Here is a 21,452-nt window from a genome sequence, read left to right as displayed (position 1 = left end):
TTTTTTGTCTTCAGCTCTTGTTCTTTTACCGAAAACAAGCACAAAAACAGTTCATAAAGAGACACTTTCTAAATCTGTTGAGGTGTGCCCTCCAGAGGGCAAAAGCTAAAAAAAGATAACAATAATTAGTCAAGAAAATGAATTACTGAAATGATAGCAGAGTTGAACAAGATGCATCAAATATCTCTATTTTGGAGAAAAAATAAGATGCTACTCATGTCTCACCAGCTGAATTCTAAAGTTGCATTCAAGTCATTTGATAAAAGACAGTTCAGGCAAGTCTATCGTACTCTGTAATTGAGGGAAATAATTATTGTGAACAAAAGTTTCAATTTCATGTAAAATCAATAGCACATATTCTGATAATCCTTTGAGTTTTGAGGAGAATGAGGCAGTAATTCTTGTCACAGAAAACTGTCAACTTGAAACAATTTACCACAATGACTGCCATTAAAATTCAAATGAACATCAAATGAACATTGACAACATCAACTAGACACAAACCAATCCCAGTGTTTTCAGAAATATTTATTATCTGCCAAAAAAAATTCTCTGAGTGTGAATTTCATTTACCCATTTCAAGAGACATCTACCTTTTTGCAGAACAAAAATAAAGTGCAATATTAATAGTAAATGGTGGGATGGTAGTGGCTGAGTGGAAAACAAGACAAGTTTGGGTTGTACCACTTCCTTTTTTTTGCTCAGCCACTACATATACTTTGGCGTTATCTGTTTAGTTTTCTATGTTTTGCTTACTGAATGCCTGGAACCATGCAGCAATAGTAGCACAAGATTAAGCTCAAACCAAATGACTAACATTTTTCAACATGTATGTAAAATAACTATAACAAAAATTTCTAGCGAGAGATCCACTCCACAAATTAAGTGTCAATTGCTAATATTTCATCTGGTTCCAGTCATAAGTCTTACTTGCATACTTACTGTAACACTACAGATGGATTGTGTGAGATAATAATTATTGATGCACAATAATGATAATAACACATTTATATAACACATTCTCCATGTTATTATGCTCTGGCAACAATCATTCCAGGAGCATGCATTGGGTATGAGATGGTAGTTAGCCAACTTGGCCCACATAATCATCTCATATCCAACACACCTGAATAAAGTTATTGTTTTATTAAAAAAGCCCCAAAAAATAACCATTTTTTTCTCAGTTCAGGAGTGGGCAGTATTCTACAAATCCTGCAATCTGACTGGTTCTGAGAGTGGTCAGTATTCTCCCCATCTGGCCCACTCACAGCAGGCGGTACCTGAAAAAATGTTTTGAAGTTTTCTTGGAAGCCTTTTAAATCATCATTTATTTACGCAAATAAAAATGTTTTGATGCAAAACTTATCTCTTTCATTTGCATTGCCCTTGTTTTCTCTACCATCTACTCGCTCATAAATTGTTCCATTCATGGAGAATCTTGTTGTAATTACAACCCTTCATCATTCAGGTTCTTTTTGCAACCATTTGTTAGGTTTTAGAGAAAAATAAAAATGTTATTCACCAGCCAAGGTTGGTCTGTATTGGGAAAAACTGTGCCCTCTGTCTTGTGTACCATCTGAGGCCCAAGATTTCAGGCACAGTTTTCCCAATACAAACCAACCTTGGCTGGTGAATAACATATACATCTCTCTAACTTTTTTTTTTTACAAACAAAGCCAATGTTACAGTTTACAAATACCTTTAGTTTAACTCATCTTCATCTGCAGGCATGGTATAATGGCTCATAACCCAAGGTGGGTAAGCCGATGAAAACTCTCGAATAGCTCTATCAAATGATCCAGTTTTTAATATTGTGCTTTACAACATTTTTAACAAAAAAACTAAAGAAACATTTAACCAATATTTTGGACCCTTCTCTTCAACAACCAGGAGGGAAGTTTTGTGAAATTCAAAGTAATGGTAGGTTGGTGCCAAAAGATTTATGGCATGTGGAGAGCTGGTTATTTTTGATCTGGATTCTGCAGATTATCTTCCATGATCACAGCATTTTTGTAAATATATATTTTCCTATTCCATTTAGCAGTTAAATAGTTTCAATCATCCAAGTACACTCCATATTCCTTCCTTAACCTGATCTGCAAATTAAAATGGAATTACAAAATTTTTAAATAAATTATCAAATGAATGAGCTATTCATCTGAAGAAAGGGAACTGTACTGACATTGTTAAGCTGGATAATCAACCGCAGTTAAGGAGATGAACTCCACAACAATGTCAAAGCACACACGCATGTTTAAGCATCTAGTTCCCACGTCAAGAAAATAGCCCCTTTGATGATATTCACCATTTGAACCTCCATTCAGCGAGCACTTTACCCCGGATGCCAAAGCAACATGTCCAAAGTTTCATTACACGGTAGAAGTGTACTGTTAAGTCTGTTAGAATTGATATGGTAACGGTGAACTTACAGTTGCTTTACGGTAACAATTCCAGTATTCTCTTTGTTTTACACTACACGCACTAAACCAGCTTTGTTTCATGCATCTGTGAACGGCTCTATTCTCTTCCGCACAAGCCTCCATAGCCCTAAAAATGAACAAATCAAGAAATCCATGAAAAATAACCTTGACCAAACCGTGATGTCGATCGAAGTCAAAACCAACATTAACTTTTTCATCCATAATATGAGACACTACCACACAGATTCCCATGAAATCACTTACATAGCTTTGACCACATATCGAATTAAATCCTTGTCACTCTTTGGCTCCACACTTGAATTTAACCGGCCTCTAACAAAAACATTCTTGGAGAAAGCATTGTCCAGTTTCTCCATAAGTTCGTCCATTTTTGGTCAATTTCATCCCTTATACTCCCCAGACAATTTTGATGTTAGCTCCTTCTACTCTCCCCTGAGTAATCGTTTGTTCTAATGGCGGCCAAAGTGGCAAGAGACTAAGAAAAGACCTCTCTCGATAGGTATTGGCTCTAGTAGGGCCGTGTAAAGAAAATGTCTAGACAAAATGCCAGTGAAAGCTTCCGTCAGAAGGTTAAGCAGTTCTTTGGCGTGAAAAAGGGCCATGCTATCCCAAGTAGCGTTTATGAGGGTCCAAAAGCTGACGATCGAGTGTTCCACCATGAACTGCTGCAGGTAAGCTTTATCTATACCCCTGTGAAATTTTGTTGCGAGCTTAATAGATGAGCTGAGCTGAAGTAAATAGGTATTTGCTATTTTGCTCATATTTGAATGTATATGAGGAATAGAGCGTGTTGCTCTGAAAAAAAAATTGATTGCAAAATGTTTCTAGTGTTTGACTTGCTATTGCACTGATGTAGGATATTGGCAAGAACAGTCCTTTAGCAAACCGTGTGAAGTACTTAAGGGATCTGTGTGACTTTCTGATCAATAAACGGGTGGAAGATGTGAGTATGATGTGTAGAATTGAGTTAGATACGGCCACTTAAATGTTTCCTCACATTCCGTTATTTGCCTCTGCTAATCTTTCGGCGTTGAAAAAACCAGGATCGGACCAGATCGGATCGGATCGGATCGGATCGGATCAGACCGGATCGATCAGACCGGATCGATCAGACCGGATCGGAAAAAATTGATCGGACCGGATTGGACCGGATCGGAACACGGATCGGATCCCCGATTAGACCGCAGATCGGATTACAAGGTTTTAATTAGCCGAAGTTCTTCTACAGGTAAACGGTTGTGGGTCTCGAAATCCAATATGGCGGACAAAACGTCATATCATTCGTACTTTCCTGCAACCGCAGCAAGATTCGTCAAAAAAACAGTCCCCTTTAGAACGATTATAAACTAACCTTAAGTCAGAAGTCTTTTTATATTTTCAGAAAAGACAGGCAGTGCAAATTTATATTTTTATTGAGCCCAAATTTAAACCTGATAAACATCTTTGTACGGGCTCTTGAAGCAATAAAAGTAGCCGGCGAAACCTTGCAGAGAAGCCGGCGTACTTCGCTGGCTGCCGGCTCTTATCTACAACCCTGGGATTATGGTGTGAAAAAAAGTTTAGAGAAATTTTAAAAAAATCAATTTGTTTTTAAAATAGTAATTAGAAATAAAAAATAGATTAAAAAAATTTAAAGATGTTATTTTTTACTAGATATGTTACGTGACAAGCTAAAATAGAGTCTAATGAATAGAGGGGGTAAGTTTCTGAATAACTGTGGTGCTGTGTCAGTGGGAGGGTATAACAGGGTAATTTTGGAATTATTGGCCAAGTTGATAATGTAAAATCAGCTGCCATCAGAATTTTTTAAGCCAATGTTTTGAGCATTAGCCCTTTTTCAGAGGGAATGACAAAGGGCTAATGCTTAAAATGTCAGCTTTTGAAGTCTTGATAGTGGCCAATTTACATTATCAACTCAATTGATGATACCAAGTTATCTCAAAATAAAGTCTGCATTACATAATAGAGCACACGTACAGGCCCTGGCCACTGGAATTTTTTTGCCCCATGCTTTCATGACTGTGTTGAGGAGTGTTGTGTAGTTCACCAGGGATGAAGGCAAGCAAGATGTACATATCATTTCATCAGTCAGTTATTATTTCTTTATTTCATCTCACGTGCTAATTTTTGTTATTCATTATAAAATAATTCAAATAGTACGCGCGCTCTGATTGGCCATAAAACCATATTACATGAGCGTATGTAAACACGGTTTTTGTTCCTCTTTCATTAGTTATTTTTATAAAAGAAATGTAAAATGGTTTCCGTGTTTACATAGCCTGATGTAAACACTAGGGAGGTTGGGAGAACACTCGATAAGCTGGAAACCACTCCACTTGGTGTCATAATTTCCTATGCTTATCTCATGTTCTCCCAACCTCCTGCGTGTTTACATCAGGCTATGTAAACATGGAAACCATTTTACATTTCTTCAATATCACTTAGCACATGCTAGAGAAGAGGCAAGGAGAGGAATAAGAATGGTGTAGATATGAAAACTTAATTGCACATGAGCAATAATTAATGTAAAGCAATTTTTATGTCACATAGATTTTATTTTGGCTTGTCAGGCAAAATTTACAATTCCAACTAACGTGTCTTATTTTTTCAATTGTATTTTCTATTCGTTGTTATTCTAAATACAATTTGATTTTTCTATTTTTCAAACCTTTTTCTTTTGGTCTGTGATCTGATCCATGATCAGATAAAGTCCGATCCAGGTTTTGCTGATGCTGCTCATCTTGCCCCTGCCACATCAAAGTATTTTCTGAACCTTGTCCATTAATTTGTTTTACAATGAAGAGCTTCTTTAGTTAGTGATCATGTCCATTATTCTTGTGACCTTTATGTTTAATTCAAGGGTGATATTGTAAGGAGAAATTAGATGCTAGACACTTTTAGGGTCCAAGGGTTAATTGATACAGACTTTATGGTGTTTGGTTTGCAGCATGCCATTGAAGCAGCTTGGGATGCGGTCAAGGACCTTCTTAATCCAAGCAACCCTACGGAGGCAAGACATCTCACTCTCCAGTTTCTGACAGTGATGATATCTGGACAGGTACACGTCTTGATGGTTTATTGCAGATTCCTTTTGGTGCAGAAGAAAGAGATAAATGTTGGGTCTGTCATTTACATGGTTTAGTTAACTTTTAGATTATCAATTTTTGCAGCACTTACACATATACACATGCACTGAAAGAAAATGTACTCTATTAAAAAAACAGTAACAAGGCAAAATGCATGTAGCAATAAAAATTTTAATAAATAGACTATAGTTACCATTCACCCTTTTGCACCCTAGCACCAGTATGCATATTCTCCATACTGTTCTCAATACATTCCTTAAAGTGCTGACTAGGAGAATTTGTTTAACAATCAATGGCTTCTTTAATTGGTTATCATATTCTTTTATCTTGTGACCTTAATGTTTGCTACAGAGGCAATATTGTAAGGAGAAAATAAATGTGAGTTATATTCATATTTGTCATTCTAAATTTGGATAATTAATTATTGATTCTGTAATTGGCAGGACTGCTTATACGCAAAAAGAGCCATTGGCTGGTTTTAAAAGGAATGGAAAAAAAATCATTTTCTCCCTTCTGAAATATGCAAATCTTAAATAGAACAGTCAACATGTTTATTATCACTTCAGGTAGTTAAAGTTTAGTGTAATCACAACTGTATAGCTAATTCTTTTGGTGTTGAAATAGTTTCTGAATTAATTAAGCTTGATCATTGTTTTTTTCCCTCTTTTGCAGTTCAACAGACTTGGTATTTTAAGGGCTCATTTCTTCTCTGTTGTGGTTAATCACAAGATTCCTGAGGACATCACACCCAGGTTTAAGCTATCGATGCTTACATTTAAAATCATGGCTATGATTATAATCTTGATGTGCAGCTATTTTATAAATACAATCTTTTGCTCTTATGATTGCCTCAATAAAAGAACCAGTTTTCAAAGTCTAAATTATTGGTAAACCATAAAGTAATGTTGTTATAATAAATATGTATTTCAACTTCCTTTTTTTTTTGCAACAGTTGAGAGGAAAATAGATTGTCAAGAATGTAAATTTATCCAGGTCATCGGGAATTGCACTATAATTATTATTATTAATGACTATGATCTCCTTTATCATGCCTCAATAATGACTGCAGCTCAAGGATAAGGTGGTTCCCATGTGGTGTATTTAGGACTGGTGTTGGGCTAAAAGTAGTTAAGTTTGACCATGTAAATTTGAAATTATTAGGTTGGAATTACTGCAAGCATTGAGTGATAATGGGAAAGACATTTCATACTTTGAGGAAAGGACTGGTAAGGAACTAATTTAAATCATTTAACTTTTAGTCACAGTGTCTAAAGTTTTCTGTGATTGAACAATTTTTGAGTCACTGTAGAGACTTTGCACCTTGCTCTGGTTGGTTTCACAATCCTTGGTATTACCTGATTGTCATCATACCTCATACCTTTAACCCTATAACTTCCATGATCTGATTGTTAATTCTCCCCTCTAGCTGCTACATATTTCCTTGTAAATTGGTAACGAGAATTTGGTGTCAGATCAAGATAACAACTTTGGCATGACATGTTTGCTGGATAATGTCTAGATATTGTTGGGTGTTCTCGTTGCCAAAAATATCCACTAAAACCAAAGTAGGAACAATCCTTGACTGTATTAGTTTCCAAATAAGCTTTACAATCGTATACAGGCGACCATCCAAAAATTGTACAAGCGAACACAAAAAAGAGACAAAACCATGTGCTCACATCCGGGTTTTTTTACACTTAATCATTTCATCTAAGCGTCACTAAAATGTTTCATTTGAAAATTGAATAAACAGTGTCACATCCATTTCCGGCTGTAACATAGGGAGAAGTTACTTGTTAATCACTTGAGGGAATTAAAGGGTTAAGGCTCAGATATGAATGAAGGGTTACAATAAAATCTGATTAGTGGTGGCCTGTAACACTTCTCACTGCTGTCTGTTTAGCCTGCAAGCTGGCTCTAATGTTTGGGTTTTTGCCTTACCACACAGCTGCCTTAACCCTTTACATCCTAACATCAGTATCTTTATTCTCCTTACTCTTTTCTATACATTTCCTTCAGCACTGACAATGAGAATTTGTTTAAAGATTAAAGCTTCTTTGGGTGACAATCATTTCCTTTATTCTCATGGTCTTAAGAAATGATTCAGCCACATGACTGTAGGGAGAAATTAGATGTTGGTCACTCTCAGGGTTTAAAGGGTTAATTACACCATTGGCAGCTGGAACTATGGAAAAAAAGTTATTGAAATCCCTGTATTGAATGATATATATTTGAAGGTGTGATGTATATGATGTAGTTTGAAATATGGTTGATTCTTTGGGTGTAATACAGATGTCTTATTTGCCAAAACTATTTCACAACTTCTCTTAAATCTTTATATTATTCTTTCTTGATTTTGGAAAGGTCCTTTTCTGTTATCTTGGATGCCAGAAGTGATGCAAAAAGGCAGGTCAGTATTTATCATTTACCTTCAGGTCTCTTTGTAAGAAAAGAACTTCTAATAATTATTAATATTAGTTTAATATTACTGTTTGTGCCAAATGCAGCAAAAATCAAAGAGATTATTTGCAGGTTTGGAATGTTCATCCATTAACTCTTGTCTTGGCCTTACTGACTCAAACTCCCCAGGGATACAAAAAAATGGTTTGAATTAGAGAGGGTTTGAGTTAGCTGTTTGTATATAACTGAGAAAGTGGGTCAAGGGTGGTCAGATCTTGTTTGAGGTACTGGGGGGAGAGAGGTTTGAGTGAGCTCAGTTTGAGTAAGTGGTGTGTTCTACTGTAAATTTTTATCACACTGTGCAACCAATATTCAGTTGTAGCTCTCCATTTCCCATGAAAAAAAAGAACTCGCACATCATTAAAATCTTTGTCAAAGCTGTAGCTCGTGTTTTAAGCAGGTCTTACCTTCTGATGTTTGGAATGTTTCTAGAAGATGTTACACATGAATTGACAACCTTCTGTTTCTAGAGGAATGATTAGTTGTTTCTTTGTCATCTCATAGTATTTTTAACTAATGGTCTTGATATTATTTCATTTTTGCTTATACCCACAGAATGAATTTTTTCATGCCTCTTCTTATCAATGTAATTCACTACAACTCAAGTTTCCTTGATGAGGATATCATCTCTGGCATTGTCAGGTAATCTGATTGTAGCACATGTGCCTTTCAAGTACTGAGGAAGAAAACAAAAAATATGTTTTACATAATTCAAATCATTGATACATGCAAATCTCCTCGTAGCTTAAAAGACTGGTTTTCTTCGAGTCCAGTAATAATCATACAACATCAAACAACTTCATTTACTTGCCTTCTAGAAGGCCTTCATGATAAGTACTTTTGCATGAGTGTTTCTTGGCTGGCAGGGAAAGTATGGGGCCTTCGGCAATGCAATCTAGCAAGAGGCCTACTGATCAGGGCCTGCTTACATACTAGCCATTTCTCAAATGCTTTGTCATCTTTTCTAGCCTGGGTCTTGTGCACTGATTGGCACAACTGAATTTAGGTAGCATTATTCAATGATTGTTTGCCATAATATGGTAACCATGGTCACACTATAATCATTTATGATACTTATTCTGCATTTTTTCCTGCCAGGGAAACCTGTCATCTTTCAAGAACAACTAAAGAGGAAGAAGAAGTCGAGGTTATTGTAATTTTTTATCATCCAAATGCACTATAAAGCTTAAACTGTGATATCAAGTACCCTGCTCTGATACAAGGGGCGGCAAACAGTAAATTTGAGTCTTTTGAGATATCAGGACCCCTGTTTTAAAATCTGAGATGGTGCCCAACCAAATTACCACTCGTTCATGATGAAGGGCTAGCGCTCTCAACATATGCGTTAGAAACACTTTGCAGTGGCTAAATTACATTTATTTACCCCCTTCTTGCCAGTTGTAGCCGCACAACCCCTTCCTTATTCCATTTTATGAGATGAAAATTAATTCACACTAGTTTTGTACTATTAACTTTCATTCTGTAGCTGTGCCTATGTTTGCTGGATGCTGTGGTCCGTTACAGTTGTCTTCCATCCAATACATTGTTTGAGTTCATAGCCACAGCCTGCCGGGCTGTTAATATTGAAAAGTTTTGTCAGCGTAGCTGGAAGGTATGAAATGTCAGGAGACCTAACTCCAGGCTGCATGTACTTTTTCAACATCTGAGAAATACCATTACTCAAATGTTTTTAGGGAAAAAGGAAGGATTTTTTTTATTCGTTCACTTGACCTGTGATTTTGTTCTTTTTTTGCTGCAGTTGACACTAGCTGATTTATATAGTTATGATAATACGCCCATACAATCCTTGTAGTGTCTCTCCTTTGTAAATCATGATTTTACCGCAAAATCTTAGTCATTTTTCAGTAGGAAGGGGGAGGAATGCAACTGTCGTCTGGGGAAGCTCAAAATGTGCGTTGCGTTGCGTTGTGCCTCTTTCGACAAGATTTCACTTGGCTGTAACTAAAGTTAATCTTTCTTTTTTAGATAATGAGAAATTTGCTTGGAACTCATCTGGGTCACAGTGGAGTGTACACCATGTGTAATGTTTTGGAAGACAGGTAGAGATCAAGCAAAATCAGTACCAACTGTACGTTTTATTTCCTCTACGTTTTCAGTACAATATTGCATTCTCATGCTGATCATGCATGATGTCACCTGAAAAGAAGAAGATTTTTCAGATCGAACTCCAGAATCAAAATCCCGCAAAATATGCAAAAAATTTACCCATTCCCTTTCTCCTCTCATTCGTGAATCGCCCTTTGCACTCACCCATCGCCCTTGCATTAATGAAAAAAATTAACGCCTGTTTCTGAGGCTCACTGATTCGACGGAAGGCGCTAATTTGAGGATTGTCGGTATGAGTCATTACAGCACGGTTTAGCGAGAGGTCACTTATATATCACCTTTGCAAGTTGCCGTCACTTGAAATAGAAAGTCTTTCACTCCGTGTAGTTTGTCGTATCTGTTGGATATTAAATGATAAGGTCAACCGAACGCCACAGATCACATGGGCTATCTAACATCTTATAGTCAAAGTGCTCTGGTTGAAATGTGGAGAGATAATTTATGCTAATGTCTATGTAGTGATAACAGAAGCGACGCCATGCTGTTAAGAGGCTCAGTGTTCTTCATTGGAATGTGTCTGTGGGGGTCACAGAGAGTGCCAAACCTCAAGTACTCCAGTTCCACTGTTTTACCTTCCATGCTACAGGTAGGAATTCCTTCTTATTACACTGCTTTCAAGAACACTGTGGATCTGCTACTGAGAACCGAAAGTCATCCGAGATTTTGTTGGTTTTCCTTCGCCTCAAACTTTGATTGGTCTTAAAAAATTCACACCATTCCGTCAACCATTTAGATTCACAACTGAAATCAATTATGACTTCATCACTCGAGTAAACTAAATGTTTAACTTTAACGCAGATATGCTCATGGTAGTGATCGTCACAAAATAAATAATCTGACCTGAAGTTTAATAAGTGATGGTTTAAAGAAGGGGTAAAATCCGCCAAGAAAACTTGTGGTCGCCTGCCTGGTTTCTGTCGTTCGTCTGTTGGGATACTGTTGTCTCTAGTAGAGTACTAGTTTCCAATTTTGGATCTGGCGACTAAAGTCGGACGCAAGTGTCTAAAATCGGGCACTGGTGTCTAAAATCGAACACTAGTGTCTAAAATCTGGCCTTAGTGTCCAAAATCGGGCAGTATTGTATAAAAGTGAGATGCTAGTGTCTAATATCGGCCACAGGCGTTCAAAATGGAACACTATTACATAAGTTCATGTAGCGCTCTGATTGATTGTTTCTAAAGTGACAGTTTAAACATCGGTGAATTCTGCGATGCTTCCGGGTTTCTAGTCGGCTGCTGTTACCCCTTTTACCCGCTGAGATCTAATTAAAATTTTCCCTTGTGATTCTCCATACATTTCCATGTAAATCGGACAAAGGAATCTGGGGTTACTTGAAGATAACACCCATGAGCCCATAAGTCTGTCTGCTCTCATCAATTTTGTGCAGGATAACGTGGGGAAATCACCAAGAGAACTTTTATCAATTACTTCTCAGAACTCAAGGGTTATAGCTATCTGAACCTCCCTTTTTTTCATCTCCAGGCTTTGTCGTGCCATCTCAGCTTGGTGGCCCTGGAAGTGACCCTCTCCCTACAGAGACTTGTGAAGAAGTATGGTCAAGAACTTCATGTTGTGGCCTGGGATGCGGTGTTAGATATCATTGAAGCTCTGCAACAAGAGATCGAGGTATGAAAGGACCTTTATTAAGAGGTCTTGATAACGGGAAGGGAGGGGCTGCTGGGGGCGGTTGTTCCCTGCAAGCTTTTGAAAGTTTGGCTAATGTAATTTTGTGATCTTAGTTTGACTTTTTCAAGTTCGCCAATCGAAGTCTGTGTGAATCTTTTCCATCATTAGCCTTCCTAGTTCCTAAGCGGTTCATTTTATTTTCTGCGAAAGATTCGAGGTATCTTAAGAAGAAAATCTTCGGAGATTTTAAAGTTTATGTAGCTTTCTGTTCCTAAAAAGTCAAACCGGTTATTCTGTAATTATTGTCGTTGTAGGAAATTAGCCCGCCCGATAATGTCCTCATTGAAAATCTTCACATCCTGTTGTTCAATGTAGAAGATCTCTACGAGAGTGGGAAGTTTAATGGGCCTGAAGAAAGGTTCTTTGCTTTGGTGGAGAAGAGTGCTGGAATGTTACCTGTAAGTAACAGAACACGATTGATCCCCTCAGGTCATTCCCTAGTATTATACTGCGCATCCTAACGTGTGATCAGCAGGCGCTCGTTGGATCGATAAACGTCTTGTTCTCCTAAACAAAAACGGTTAAGTTTTCCTTGCTTCTTTTTGTCCACAATTGAGCGACCACTTTCTTTCTCCCTAGAGAATTTAAACTAAATAGCGACCAATTTTTTTGAGAAGAGCACTTGTTTAAGAAAACTTTCAAGTGGAATTTTTTCTTTGTCCCAAGCTCGTGACAAGACGAAAAAAACATTTCTCTTTGTTTTATAGTTGTTGATATTGTTTTCATTTGTTGTTATGGTAATTAGGATTTATGTTAGTCTTGCTTCTCTTGCAGGATCGTTCTCTTCAAATCTTGATTTCATACAAAGCCCAGTCAGTGCATCCTGCTCACGTTGGATGGCTCGTGAATCTTCACGATCTTATGGAAAAATACTTCAGGTACCGTTATTACCGTGTGCAGTTTCTTTCCTTGATGCAAATGGGGCTGTCGCATGGACGCTTTCTTCCTGAGGTTCTCTTGAGCCAACCTCGTTTGTTATGTACTCTCTCCTCCTGGGAACGAAGTTGCTGTCGAGCTTCATTTACATGTTTATAGGGCGCTTTCCAAGTGAGTCGCATAACAATAAAACCAAGGTTACCACAACTGGAGATCAGAACAAGATTTGAGATTAAAAGGAGGCATGCAATTTGCCTCAACGTCAAGAAAAATGCGAGAGACTGTTGTTTGATCAATATTGATGCACGTGTGTGGTTATGGCCAAGACAAACCTAACAGCGTCTCCTAAGGAAATGAAATACAAATACAAATCCTGTAGTTTCATTCATACCAGTGAAAAATGTTTCTCTCTCCTTCCAGATGTGAAATCCGCACAAGTGTAAGAGTGAAAGCGCTGACTGTCCTTTCATCGGTGCTTACATCATATGGCCACTGGTATGAGGTGGGTTAATGTGCAGTATTTCAAGTCATGTCTAACGCTACGGGCGGCCCATGAATGTAACTGATTATCTCGTTTTCTGCCGCATGAAGCGCCTTGAATTATTGATACTCCTTAGAGGTAGAGGTTCCTTTCAGAGGATTTATTTTGAGACCACACAAAACTGAACCAGGGGGTTGTATCATGATTTTCCATTTCGAACTTTCAACAAATTTCCGGTTTTTTTTTCAGTTCAGCAATTCTGTGTTTGGTTTCTATTTGTACGCTTGTGTTTTCGTGAACGCAAAGATGTTTTTGTTGCCAAAGAATTACCAGTAAGGAAAAGAAAGGGTCTGCATTTCAAAATGTCGTGGAAAAGCTTCCCCGACTCAACTTCTCAAATTGCAAGAACTGTGTAGCCAGGAGGAAACTTAACATAAAGGAAAATTCCTCACGTCTGTCATACATAACTCCTTTGTCCTAATCAATCTTCGTAGGAAGAGTTGTTGGAGCATGCAGTGTTACCATACCTTATTCACATTCCTGAAGACCAAGATGTAACAGTACGCAATGTAGCTGTACAGATATTGCTGGACTTGTGTCAGATGTCAGACTCTCAGAAGTGTCAAGACTTCTTGGACATAATCGAGAAGGTACTGACTGAAAATAGGCAACATCTGTTGTGCGTCCTTTTGTATTGATAAAAGTGTCTTTCCAAGGCTGAATTAATTTTAACATCGATGATTCGCACTTAACTGGGTTAGTTTTGTCCAGATGCGACTTTGAGAAACTTTCAATGTAATTGCATTGGTTTTGCTCTTCGTGACTTTGCCAACTGGGTTTTCCTGTAGATCAAGCATTTTTTTATTGTTCAGGCTTACTGAGTTTTCATGGGCTTCTTGGGATGTCTTCCTTTTTCTGATTGGTCATTGGCATTGATTGTACTTTCACGATGCCCAATTGAACTGTGCTTTACCCTTTGAATTTTTGAACATTAAGGACCAGAAGTATGATAAGATATGTAGCCAGTGGTCTGTGTTTCTGTGTTGTGATTAAGAAGTCCTTCGTGTTCCTCTGTCACCGTTTACAAACAAATGAGAACCACGAAAGATATGCAGTTATACCAAGCGGATTCCACATCGTGTGTAAATTATTTAATGTTGTTGTCATTGCAGGTCATTAGTAGGCACGTGGAGCTGCAAGGAAAGAGTCCTCCACTAGAACAGCAGGAACAGGTATGAACCGATGGGGTACAAACTAAGCTCTTTCTTCAATCTATTCTGTTACTTGGTTAAAAACTCGCGCCACCTTGTGATCAGTCCTTTGCGAGGTAATTTGATCCGTTCACTCACGTTTTCCGGAGCATTTTCATTTAGTACTGTTACAATGACTCCTCCCAGCCATTGTAATTACTTTGCGAGATTCAATGGAAAAGTGCTCCAATCAGTAAATGAGTACTTTTAGGTTGTGGGCGTGAGCCTATTCGTACCGTTGAAAAGATGAAAAGCAACTGTACTTGCAATAATAAGGACCACATGTGGAAGAGGGTTTATGGTAAACTTCATTGGATGTAATCGTTGCGTTTTTACTCATGTGCAGATGCTGCAAGAGGAAAAAGAACTAAAGGATGTGAAGACAGCGGTCAGCGGACTGGTCGAAGTGTTTAAGGTAAAACACTAAGTTATCATCTTTGAGTGATTGCAACTGAATCCCATAGGAATAAAATCACAATTCTCAGCTTTTTGCAAGTCTATTCGTTTTCAGGTTGTAACAAAGAGGCACTTAAGTCTGCCTCTTTTCACCTCATGGTGTAAATTGAATCCGAAAATTGCGAGGAAGTGCTGTAACCAGTGCGATGAACAAGAATCCTTTAGGAGGGGTTGTGATTAGGGGTGAATTAGGGACGAAGGCTTTCAAGAGTATTTACGTTATTTGATCTTTCTACAGCTCAAGTTGTTTCGTTTACCGCATGGTCACGCTGTACGGACATTTGAATTGCTGGTCTCTCACGTGAAGGCGCACTATAACCATTGTTACAGTACTTACATTGCAAGTGTCATCAGGAACTTGGTAAGCTTTGTTTCTCTTCTATTGGTTCAATTATGCAGTAAGGGGAGTGGGGTGGGGGGGGAAGGGGGGTGGAGTGTGGGGGGATATATCATATTGGATCACATGGTGAACAGTTTTCTCTTGTCATAATAAGATGTCTCGGCTACTTTTGCAACTGGTTGTTGTATTTTGATCGGGATTTATTGTTTATGCTACTGTCAAAGATGATTTCGCTCTCCCCGGTAATCATGCCATACGATTTACTTACGGCTATGCCAGATTTTCATCTTTTTTTTTCTGGAGATCAAACAATACCTCGTGAGCCTTGTTCTCATGAAAAAGACGCATAAGAATGTACCGACGTGATCGATTTAGGTACCAATAATTTCATATGAGATACAAATCAACCGCAAAACAAACTTAGCATGATTCAAATCGCCTAGAGTCAGAGTGATTATTCAATTAAAAAAAAGTATGATCGAATGATTCAGACCAAGATCAAGTTTACCATATTTGATGTTGGCACAAAGTTCCTTGTACAAGGGAAGAGCCCTAAAATGTACTTGAAGACACCAAAAAGAAACAATATAGAATAGAATAGAATAGAAACTTTATTAAAGTGTCAAAAAAACCGTCTAGCCAGGGAACAAATCCCTTACTAATTTGGGGACACCAATTAGGGGAGAATATACAAACTAAAAAAAAACTATATACAGTAGTAGGTAAAATATCTATAGTTAACTCATTAAGAGATTTATAGTAAAAATACACAGAAGTCAAAATGAACAAAGGCTACATAACAAGGATTATTGAGCTGATAGCAACTGACACAGGTGATACGCGAGCGACCGTAAGGTGCTAAATTGATATTGTACTGTACTTTCCTTAAAAACCGAAACTGTAATGTGTTAAATCCTAAAGGCCTTTGAGTGCTTTCTGAGTTTACGCTGTGACTCCAGTTTACGGCTGGGTTTGTCTGATGCCAGTGAAGAAGGAGAAGAAGAAGAAAGGAGTTCTAGGTTCAGCCCCTACTTTACTTGTTTACAGAGGTAAGCGCTTTTATATTTAGACATTGAGTAATCAACTAGCTTCAGAAACTTCACTTTTAGTTATCCGAACAGTTGCAACTGGTATGACTTTTAATCGAGGAAACGGTTACTCACGTCGAAAGGATTTTCAGAGGTTTTTAAATCTTTTTTTTACTCTCAGAAGAGCTGGGAAGGTCTGAACGACCTATATGGATCATTTTAACCTTAAGTGTTCTAAAAAATTGAGAAGCTGAGCAAATAATCATCGATAAACCAAGTGCTGCAAGGAATAAAACGGGGAAAATCTACTGCTCACAGAAAAACTCAGATTCCTTTATCCTGACTCTTGCCGGAAAATATATATCTTTCTTTGAAGAAGTTATGACATGAAAAGATATGCCTATAGCCATTAATCCGCCTTAAGTCGGGGCTAATTAACCTGATTAACAAGCTAACGAACCAATTTCCGAAGATGAGTTTGAATGGACTTTGTAGGGGAAACTAGAGAAGGTTTGTTAGTGTTGAAAGGTAATATCTGTGTTGATGATGATAATGAACGTAAGCCATCACAACATAAGAAAGGTTCAATATTCAAACATTGCTCTAAACATTCCAAGGTTACCCTTGTCACCACCAATAATGATCATTAAAACATGGTGTGGAACTACGTCACGAGCAAAATAAAAGAGACCCATTTAAAAAAATAAGAAACATATATCATTGATTATTAATTTTTATTCTTTTTCAAATGACTTACCGAAACTACACTCAACTTTATTGAAAGCCTTTGTCTACATATTTATCAAGTGACGTATAGATACCAACTGGATTCTTTTAAAGGCTCTACCCGTAACTTGCCGATCTTTCAGAAACGTTTTCAGAAGTCCCTCCTCCCTCTCCCTTCGGACTTTCTACTGTTACGTCATGAAACCTCCGTCGTAAATCTTAAAGCCCACTTTTTACATAACAAGAAGAACAACAGCACACTAAATTGTACCCATAAAAATTTTTTGACAGAATTACATTTACTTGCAACTTCATGAAATGGGTCTGAATCGGAGAAAAGGAAAGAGCAAGTAGATTAATTAAAGAAAACATGTTTATACCAGCAAATGTTATATCCAGCTTTATGGACGTATTCGTGCTATTTTTCAGTACTGGTTTGTTTCTTTACGGCTTTAGTGCGTTACAAGAATAACTTATTCATACCTTGGTCTCATTGGTTGCACCACTATACCATCCTGTTTATGGATGAATTGAAAAAATAATTCAATTAATACCTAAATATTTTGAAGCTTTTAATACGAATGAATACTTCACTGGTTTGAATTTGGTGAGCCCCATCACTTACCTGTACAGAAGAGAGACTTTGAGCAATTGCATTTGTGTCTGTCAACCATGCCTGCAAAGTAAAAGAGAATGTAACTTTCGGAACTTGCTGTTAAAAATCATACGTCACTCTTTTGTTATCATGCTCTTGTCAGTGGTATGCATGCCTATGTGCTTTCTTTTCATTATTATCGCTTGTGTCTCGTTGTGCTGTTTTCAGAAATAAAACTTTGTTTGAGACTTCGTGATGGGGATGAAAATCGTCAACAGTACCCTACTTACACCAATGTTGAACTCTCCTTTACAGAATTGGCCTGTCTCTGATGTGTCAAATCAGTTAATTTTAATTTACAATATGTGGGTTTTGTTTCCATACCATTTGAAGAACATGCTGTCGAATTGCCATATTTTCTATCTTAACTTGCAATTTTAAGTCTTTCCTGAAAAGGAAAATAAATGAGAAATTGATTAAAAATTTTGAGTAATGGAAAGTAATTTTTGTACGAACAAATTTTATTTCTTTTCATATAGCTAGATTTGAGCCCTCTTTCATTGCATGTACGAATCTGTCTTTCTGATCTGTTGATTTGTCGTACAGCTTGAATATTTCACAGAAATAACTTGCCAAGACCATGGGCTCAATGCATGCACCACTGCACCATCCTGTTAATTGTAGAATTTACAAAATAATACTATTTATATGCAAACGTTTCTTAGTCATGGAACCTCTACAGAGTAATTTTGGAATGACTTAAATACTCAGTTATACTTATGTTTTGTTAATGGATTTCATTGCATTTTATTTGGAAATCTGATTGCTTAAAAAACTGGCATTAACTTTCTGGACCAGTCAAATAACGAAGTAAAGCCAAACATTTTGTCTAAAATTAATCTGGTATGGTGCCAACTTCTTTGCAATATCTTTAAAAGATTAAAAATTCAATCAATGAATCTTATTATTTTGACGGCATGTCGTAGTTTCAAATGAAGTATACTTTGAAACTAGTGTTAGCAATCTTTGCATTGTTATAAAGCCGGAAACTCCATGCAAACAAGGAGACAGATCAAGCGTGCTGGTGTTACTGCTAGAGAAACTAATGAGGTATAATGATTTGGGAGCACACTTTACTGGTTTTAAATTTGATAGGGGCATTACTTGCCTGTACTGAAGAGAGACTTTGTGGAATTGCATTTGTATCAGTTAACAGTGCCTGCAAAGTAAAAGAGAAGTAACTTTCGGAGCTTCCTGCTAAAGATCATAAGCCACTCTGTTGTTTTCATGTTCCTATCAGTGGTATCTATGCATGTGCATGTGCTTTTCTTACCATTATTATCTCACGTATCTCGTTGGACTTTCTTCACAATATCACGTCGTTTAAGGCTTCGTGATGGTGATGAAAATCGTTAACACTACTCTACTTACAGTAATGTTGGACTTTCCTTTACAGAATTAGCGTGTCTCTGATGTGTCAAATTAGTTAATCTTAATATACAATATGTGGGTTTTGTCTACATACCATTTGAAGAACATGCGGTCGAATTGTCATATTTTCCATCCTAACTTGCAAATTGATGTTATTCCTGAAAAGAAAAATAAAATGGCAAGAAGATTAATCGAAGTAATCTTTGTACCAAGAAATTTTAAATCCACTTTAAAAGGCCTCGAGAAGTTTGCAGATTAGTACTCCCGGCACTTTTAATATGGCCGCCATTTCGTTCCTTCATCGTCTCTTGCACTTTTTTTTAACTCGTTTGAAATCTCTTAAAGCTTCTCCTTCAACTTGTCATTTCCAACTTTTAATGTTTGAACAGTTTTCTTCTCCCATTTCTAGTGATCCTTAATTGAAATTTATATATTTCTGTTAAATTGAAGAGCTTTCGAAGCTGCGACTGATCCATACGCATATGTGCCTGCAACAAGCTATAAGATTAATTCGTTGGCAATCCTTAGCATTGTTCAATCGCACTACTCCAGACAACGGTAGTCAAACATAGAGAGCATGCTTTTGGAAAAAAGCTATGCAACTACAACCAGGGATGTAAAATTGATTTAGTTTGGAAATAATATCCTTAATTCGTCTGTATTTGCAAGGCAATTATAAAATAATTTCCAGAACCATTGTAACATTGCTCTAGGAATACGAATGTTTGATTATGAAAGATCTCGGTCCCTTCGACAGAGGGACGATTAAAAGTAGTAAATGGAGCTAAGCTCTTTAAATGAATTATACTAGAGAAACAGAATTATACAGAGAAACTCACCGTTGACGAATAAATGCCATTCTTCCGTGTCATAAGCTAAAGCTACTTACCAGTAACGTGGAAGAAAAATCGGAAAATTCGCCGAAAAATTAATTGAAAAAGCTCTTATGTGATACGTTGCGTCATTTTCCCTCTAGTTATATACGTGGTGTAAGCGTAATGGGAGGAAAGGAAGGCAAAACACTCCATAGTTGAAGAAATATTCTAAGAATCGCACCACACTTCAGAGAGATGCCCAAGAAACTCTTTGGCACAGCCCGTAGAATAATGGCGACACGAGATAAATGCTTCCTTGAATCGATACTCTTGTTCGATATCCCTTGTAGAGTTGTAACACCAGAGTACTGATTCCTGCTCCGAAGCATGGCTTTTCCAAACAAAAGATGAACGCTAAAAAACAAAGTGAGAGAAAAAGAATAGGAACGAGTAATGTACTCTGTATGAAACAACTCATTTAGTCAGACATTTGTTAAAATGTTGCTTCCAAGATTCAATTCCTTTTCGCTTAGCAATCTCAGGGAAACGATAAGGCCTAAGAATTGATGGCGGTCCGAAAGACAACCGACAATAAAATAGATCATTTCAGCCCCTGCAGCATTAACTTTAGAGGATGTTATTAATGCACTTGCGTTGCACCAACTCTGCTCTAAATTGTAGAATAGTTTCCATAATTCTTCCCGGTAACTTCCTTTTCTTGTCAAGTTCACAAAACCCTCAGTTCCTGGGGCAGCATCATCTTGTCAGTAATAATCTGGAACAGACTTCCCTCCGTTTTCGGTGTACAGCTAGTCCTGCTAAAACAAACAAACTTGGAAAAGAGGATCTCCTATGTATTGAATCATGTTAATTTACACGCAGGTGGATTAAAGGTTAGTTCAATGTATTCAACAGCTTTCATTGCGAAATCTACCTTGTAAGACGTCGGAACTAGTTAGGAAATCTACCCAAAGTCTCGAATTGAATGCTACAGACTGTGATTAAAACAAGTTGTTGTAAAGTACTGGAAGATTCACAACAGTGAGTGTTGAAAGTTCTTCGAGCATATTATAAAGAATCGGCCAATTGGAGATCGCGTGATCTCAAAAATAAACTTTAGGTCAACGCAAAGATCGAAATCCAATGGTGCTTGCATAATGAGGCCCATAGAAACGGAATTGATTATTGTTCTAGAATGATATTTGTGCCAAGTAACGGCTGCGTAGTGGTGTTTCTATCTTCATTCTGATTGACTAAAAGCACGATTCTAATTTTGGCTTTCACAGCATAGCTACAAACATAGCATTTATGATCGTAGTATTCAATGACGTCCACAAAAAATTGTTTGGCAGCATGCGTAATAAAACAATCGTTGACTAAGGTTTTCCTTGGCTTTCGGAAAACACGAACTTCGGCCTCGATATAATGCAAAAAATAATAGCAATAATCCGTACTCTAGTTCTGATGTGATAATTTAGCAAAATTTGTTTTTTCGATCATAAGTGGAAGTCATTAGTAATTTATAGTTCATACATACATACATACATACATACATACATACATACATACATACATACATACATACATACATACATACATACATACATACATACATACATACATACATACATACATACATAAATACATACATACT

At 37.2% G+C, this 21,452-nt stretch overlaps 2 protein-coding genes and 1 long non-coding RNA gene across 5 annotated transcripts in view; 1 reads left to right on the top strand and 2 right to left on the bottom strand.

Annotated features, from left to right (window-relative positions):
• Positions 1-507: 507 nt before the first annotated feature.
• LOC113672486 (uncharacterized) lies at positions 508-2,844 on the bottom strand. Its single transcript, XM_027188774.2, has 3 exons — positions 2,685-2,844; positions 2,430-2,547; positions 508-2,096 (listed from the first exon to the last, which is right to left on the bottom strand). The coding sequence occupies exons 1-3, from the start codon at positions 2,807-2,809 to the stop codon at positions 2,055-2,057; spliced, it is 285 nt and encodes a 94-aa protein (XP_027044575.2). The 5' UTR covers positions 2,810-2,844; the 3' UTR covers positions 508-2,054.
• Positions 2,845-2,878: 34 nt separating this feature from the next.
• Positions 2,879-21,452, top strand: part of LOC113672485 (tuberin) — a 34,126-nt gene continuing 15,552 nt past the window's right edge. Inside the window, exons 1-20 of one of the 2 annotated variants that reach the window (XM_089183940.1) lie at positions 2,879-3,112; positions 3,298-3,384; positions 5,389-5,499; positions 6,200-6,279; positions 6,689-6,753; positions 7,892-7,937; positions 8,543-8,629; positions 9,086-9,134; positions 9,474-9,599; positions 9,974-10,047; positions 10,574-10,700; positions 11,597-11,740; positions 12,055-12,198; positions 12,575-12,678; positions 13,097-13,178; positions 13,652-13,807; positions 14,330-14,389; positions 14,754-14,822; positions 15,102-15,224; positions 16,125-16,252. In XM_089183940.1, the coding sequence (XP_089040066.1) occupies positions 2,972-3,112; positions 3,298-3,384; positions 5,389-5,499; positions 6,200-6,279; positions 6,689-6,753; positions 7,892-7,937; positions 8,543-8,629; positions 9,086-9,134; positions 9,474-9,599; positions 9,974-10,047; positions 10,574-10,700; positions 11,597-11,740; positions 12,055-12,198; positions 12,575-12,678; positions 13,097-13,178; positions 13,652-13,807; positions 14,330-14,389; positions 14,754-14,822; positions 15,102-15,224; positions 16,125-16,252 (2,003 nt within the window). In that variant the 5' untranslated portion in view covers positions 2,879-2,971. The remainder of the gene's footprint in view (positions 3,113-3,297; positions 3,385-5,388; positions 5,500-6,199; positions 6,280-6,688; positions 6,754-7,891; positions 7,938-8,542; positions 8,630-9,085; positions 9,135-9,473; positions 9,600-9,973; positions 10,048-10,573; positions 10,701-11,596; positions 11,741-12,054; positions 12,199-12,574; positions 12,679-13,096; positions 13,179-13,651; positions 13,808-14,329; positions 14,390-14,753; positions 14,823-15,101; positions 15,225-16,124; positions 16,253-21,452) is intronic. The other variant, XM_089183941.1, reaches the window with a different exon arrangement.
• On the bottom strand, positions 16,949-20,862 carry LOC149039265 (uncharacterized). Of its 2 annotated transcripts, XR_016180199.1 has the most exons (8): positions 20,733-20,862; positions 19,078-20,212; positions 18,721-18,771; positions 18,186-18,223; positions 17,937-18,000; positions 17,583-17,633; positions 17,441-17,472; positions 16,949-17,281 (listed from the first exon to the last, which is right to left on the bottom strand). It is a non-coding gene; the product is annotated as an uncharacterized LOC149039265 (long non-coding RNA). The 2 variants fall into 2 exon arrangements; XR_016180200.1 differs by having other exon boundaries at positions 19,078-20,838.

Source organism: Pocillopora damicornis, chromosome 10, assembly GCF_964200805.1.
Source record: "Pocillopora damicornis chromosome 10, jaPocDami1.2, whole genome shotgun sequence".
NCBI lineage: Eukaryota > Metazoa > Cnidaria > Anthozoa > Scleractinia > Pocilloporidae > Pocillopora > Pocillopora damicornis.
This window is presented reverse-complemented; position numbering and strand designations above follow the sequence as displayed.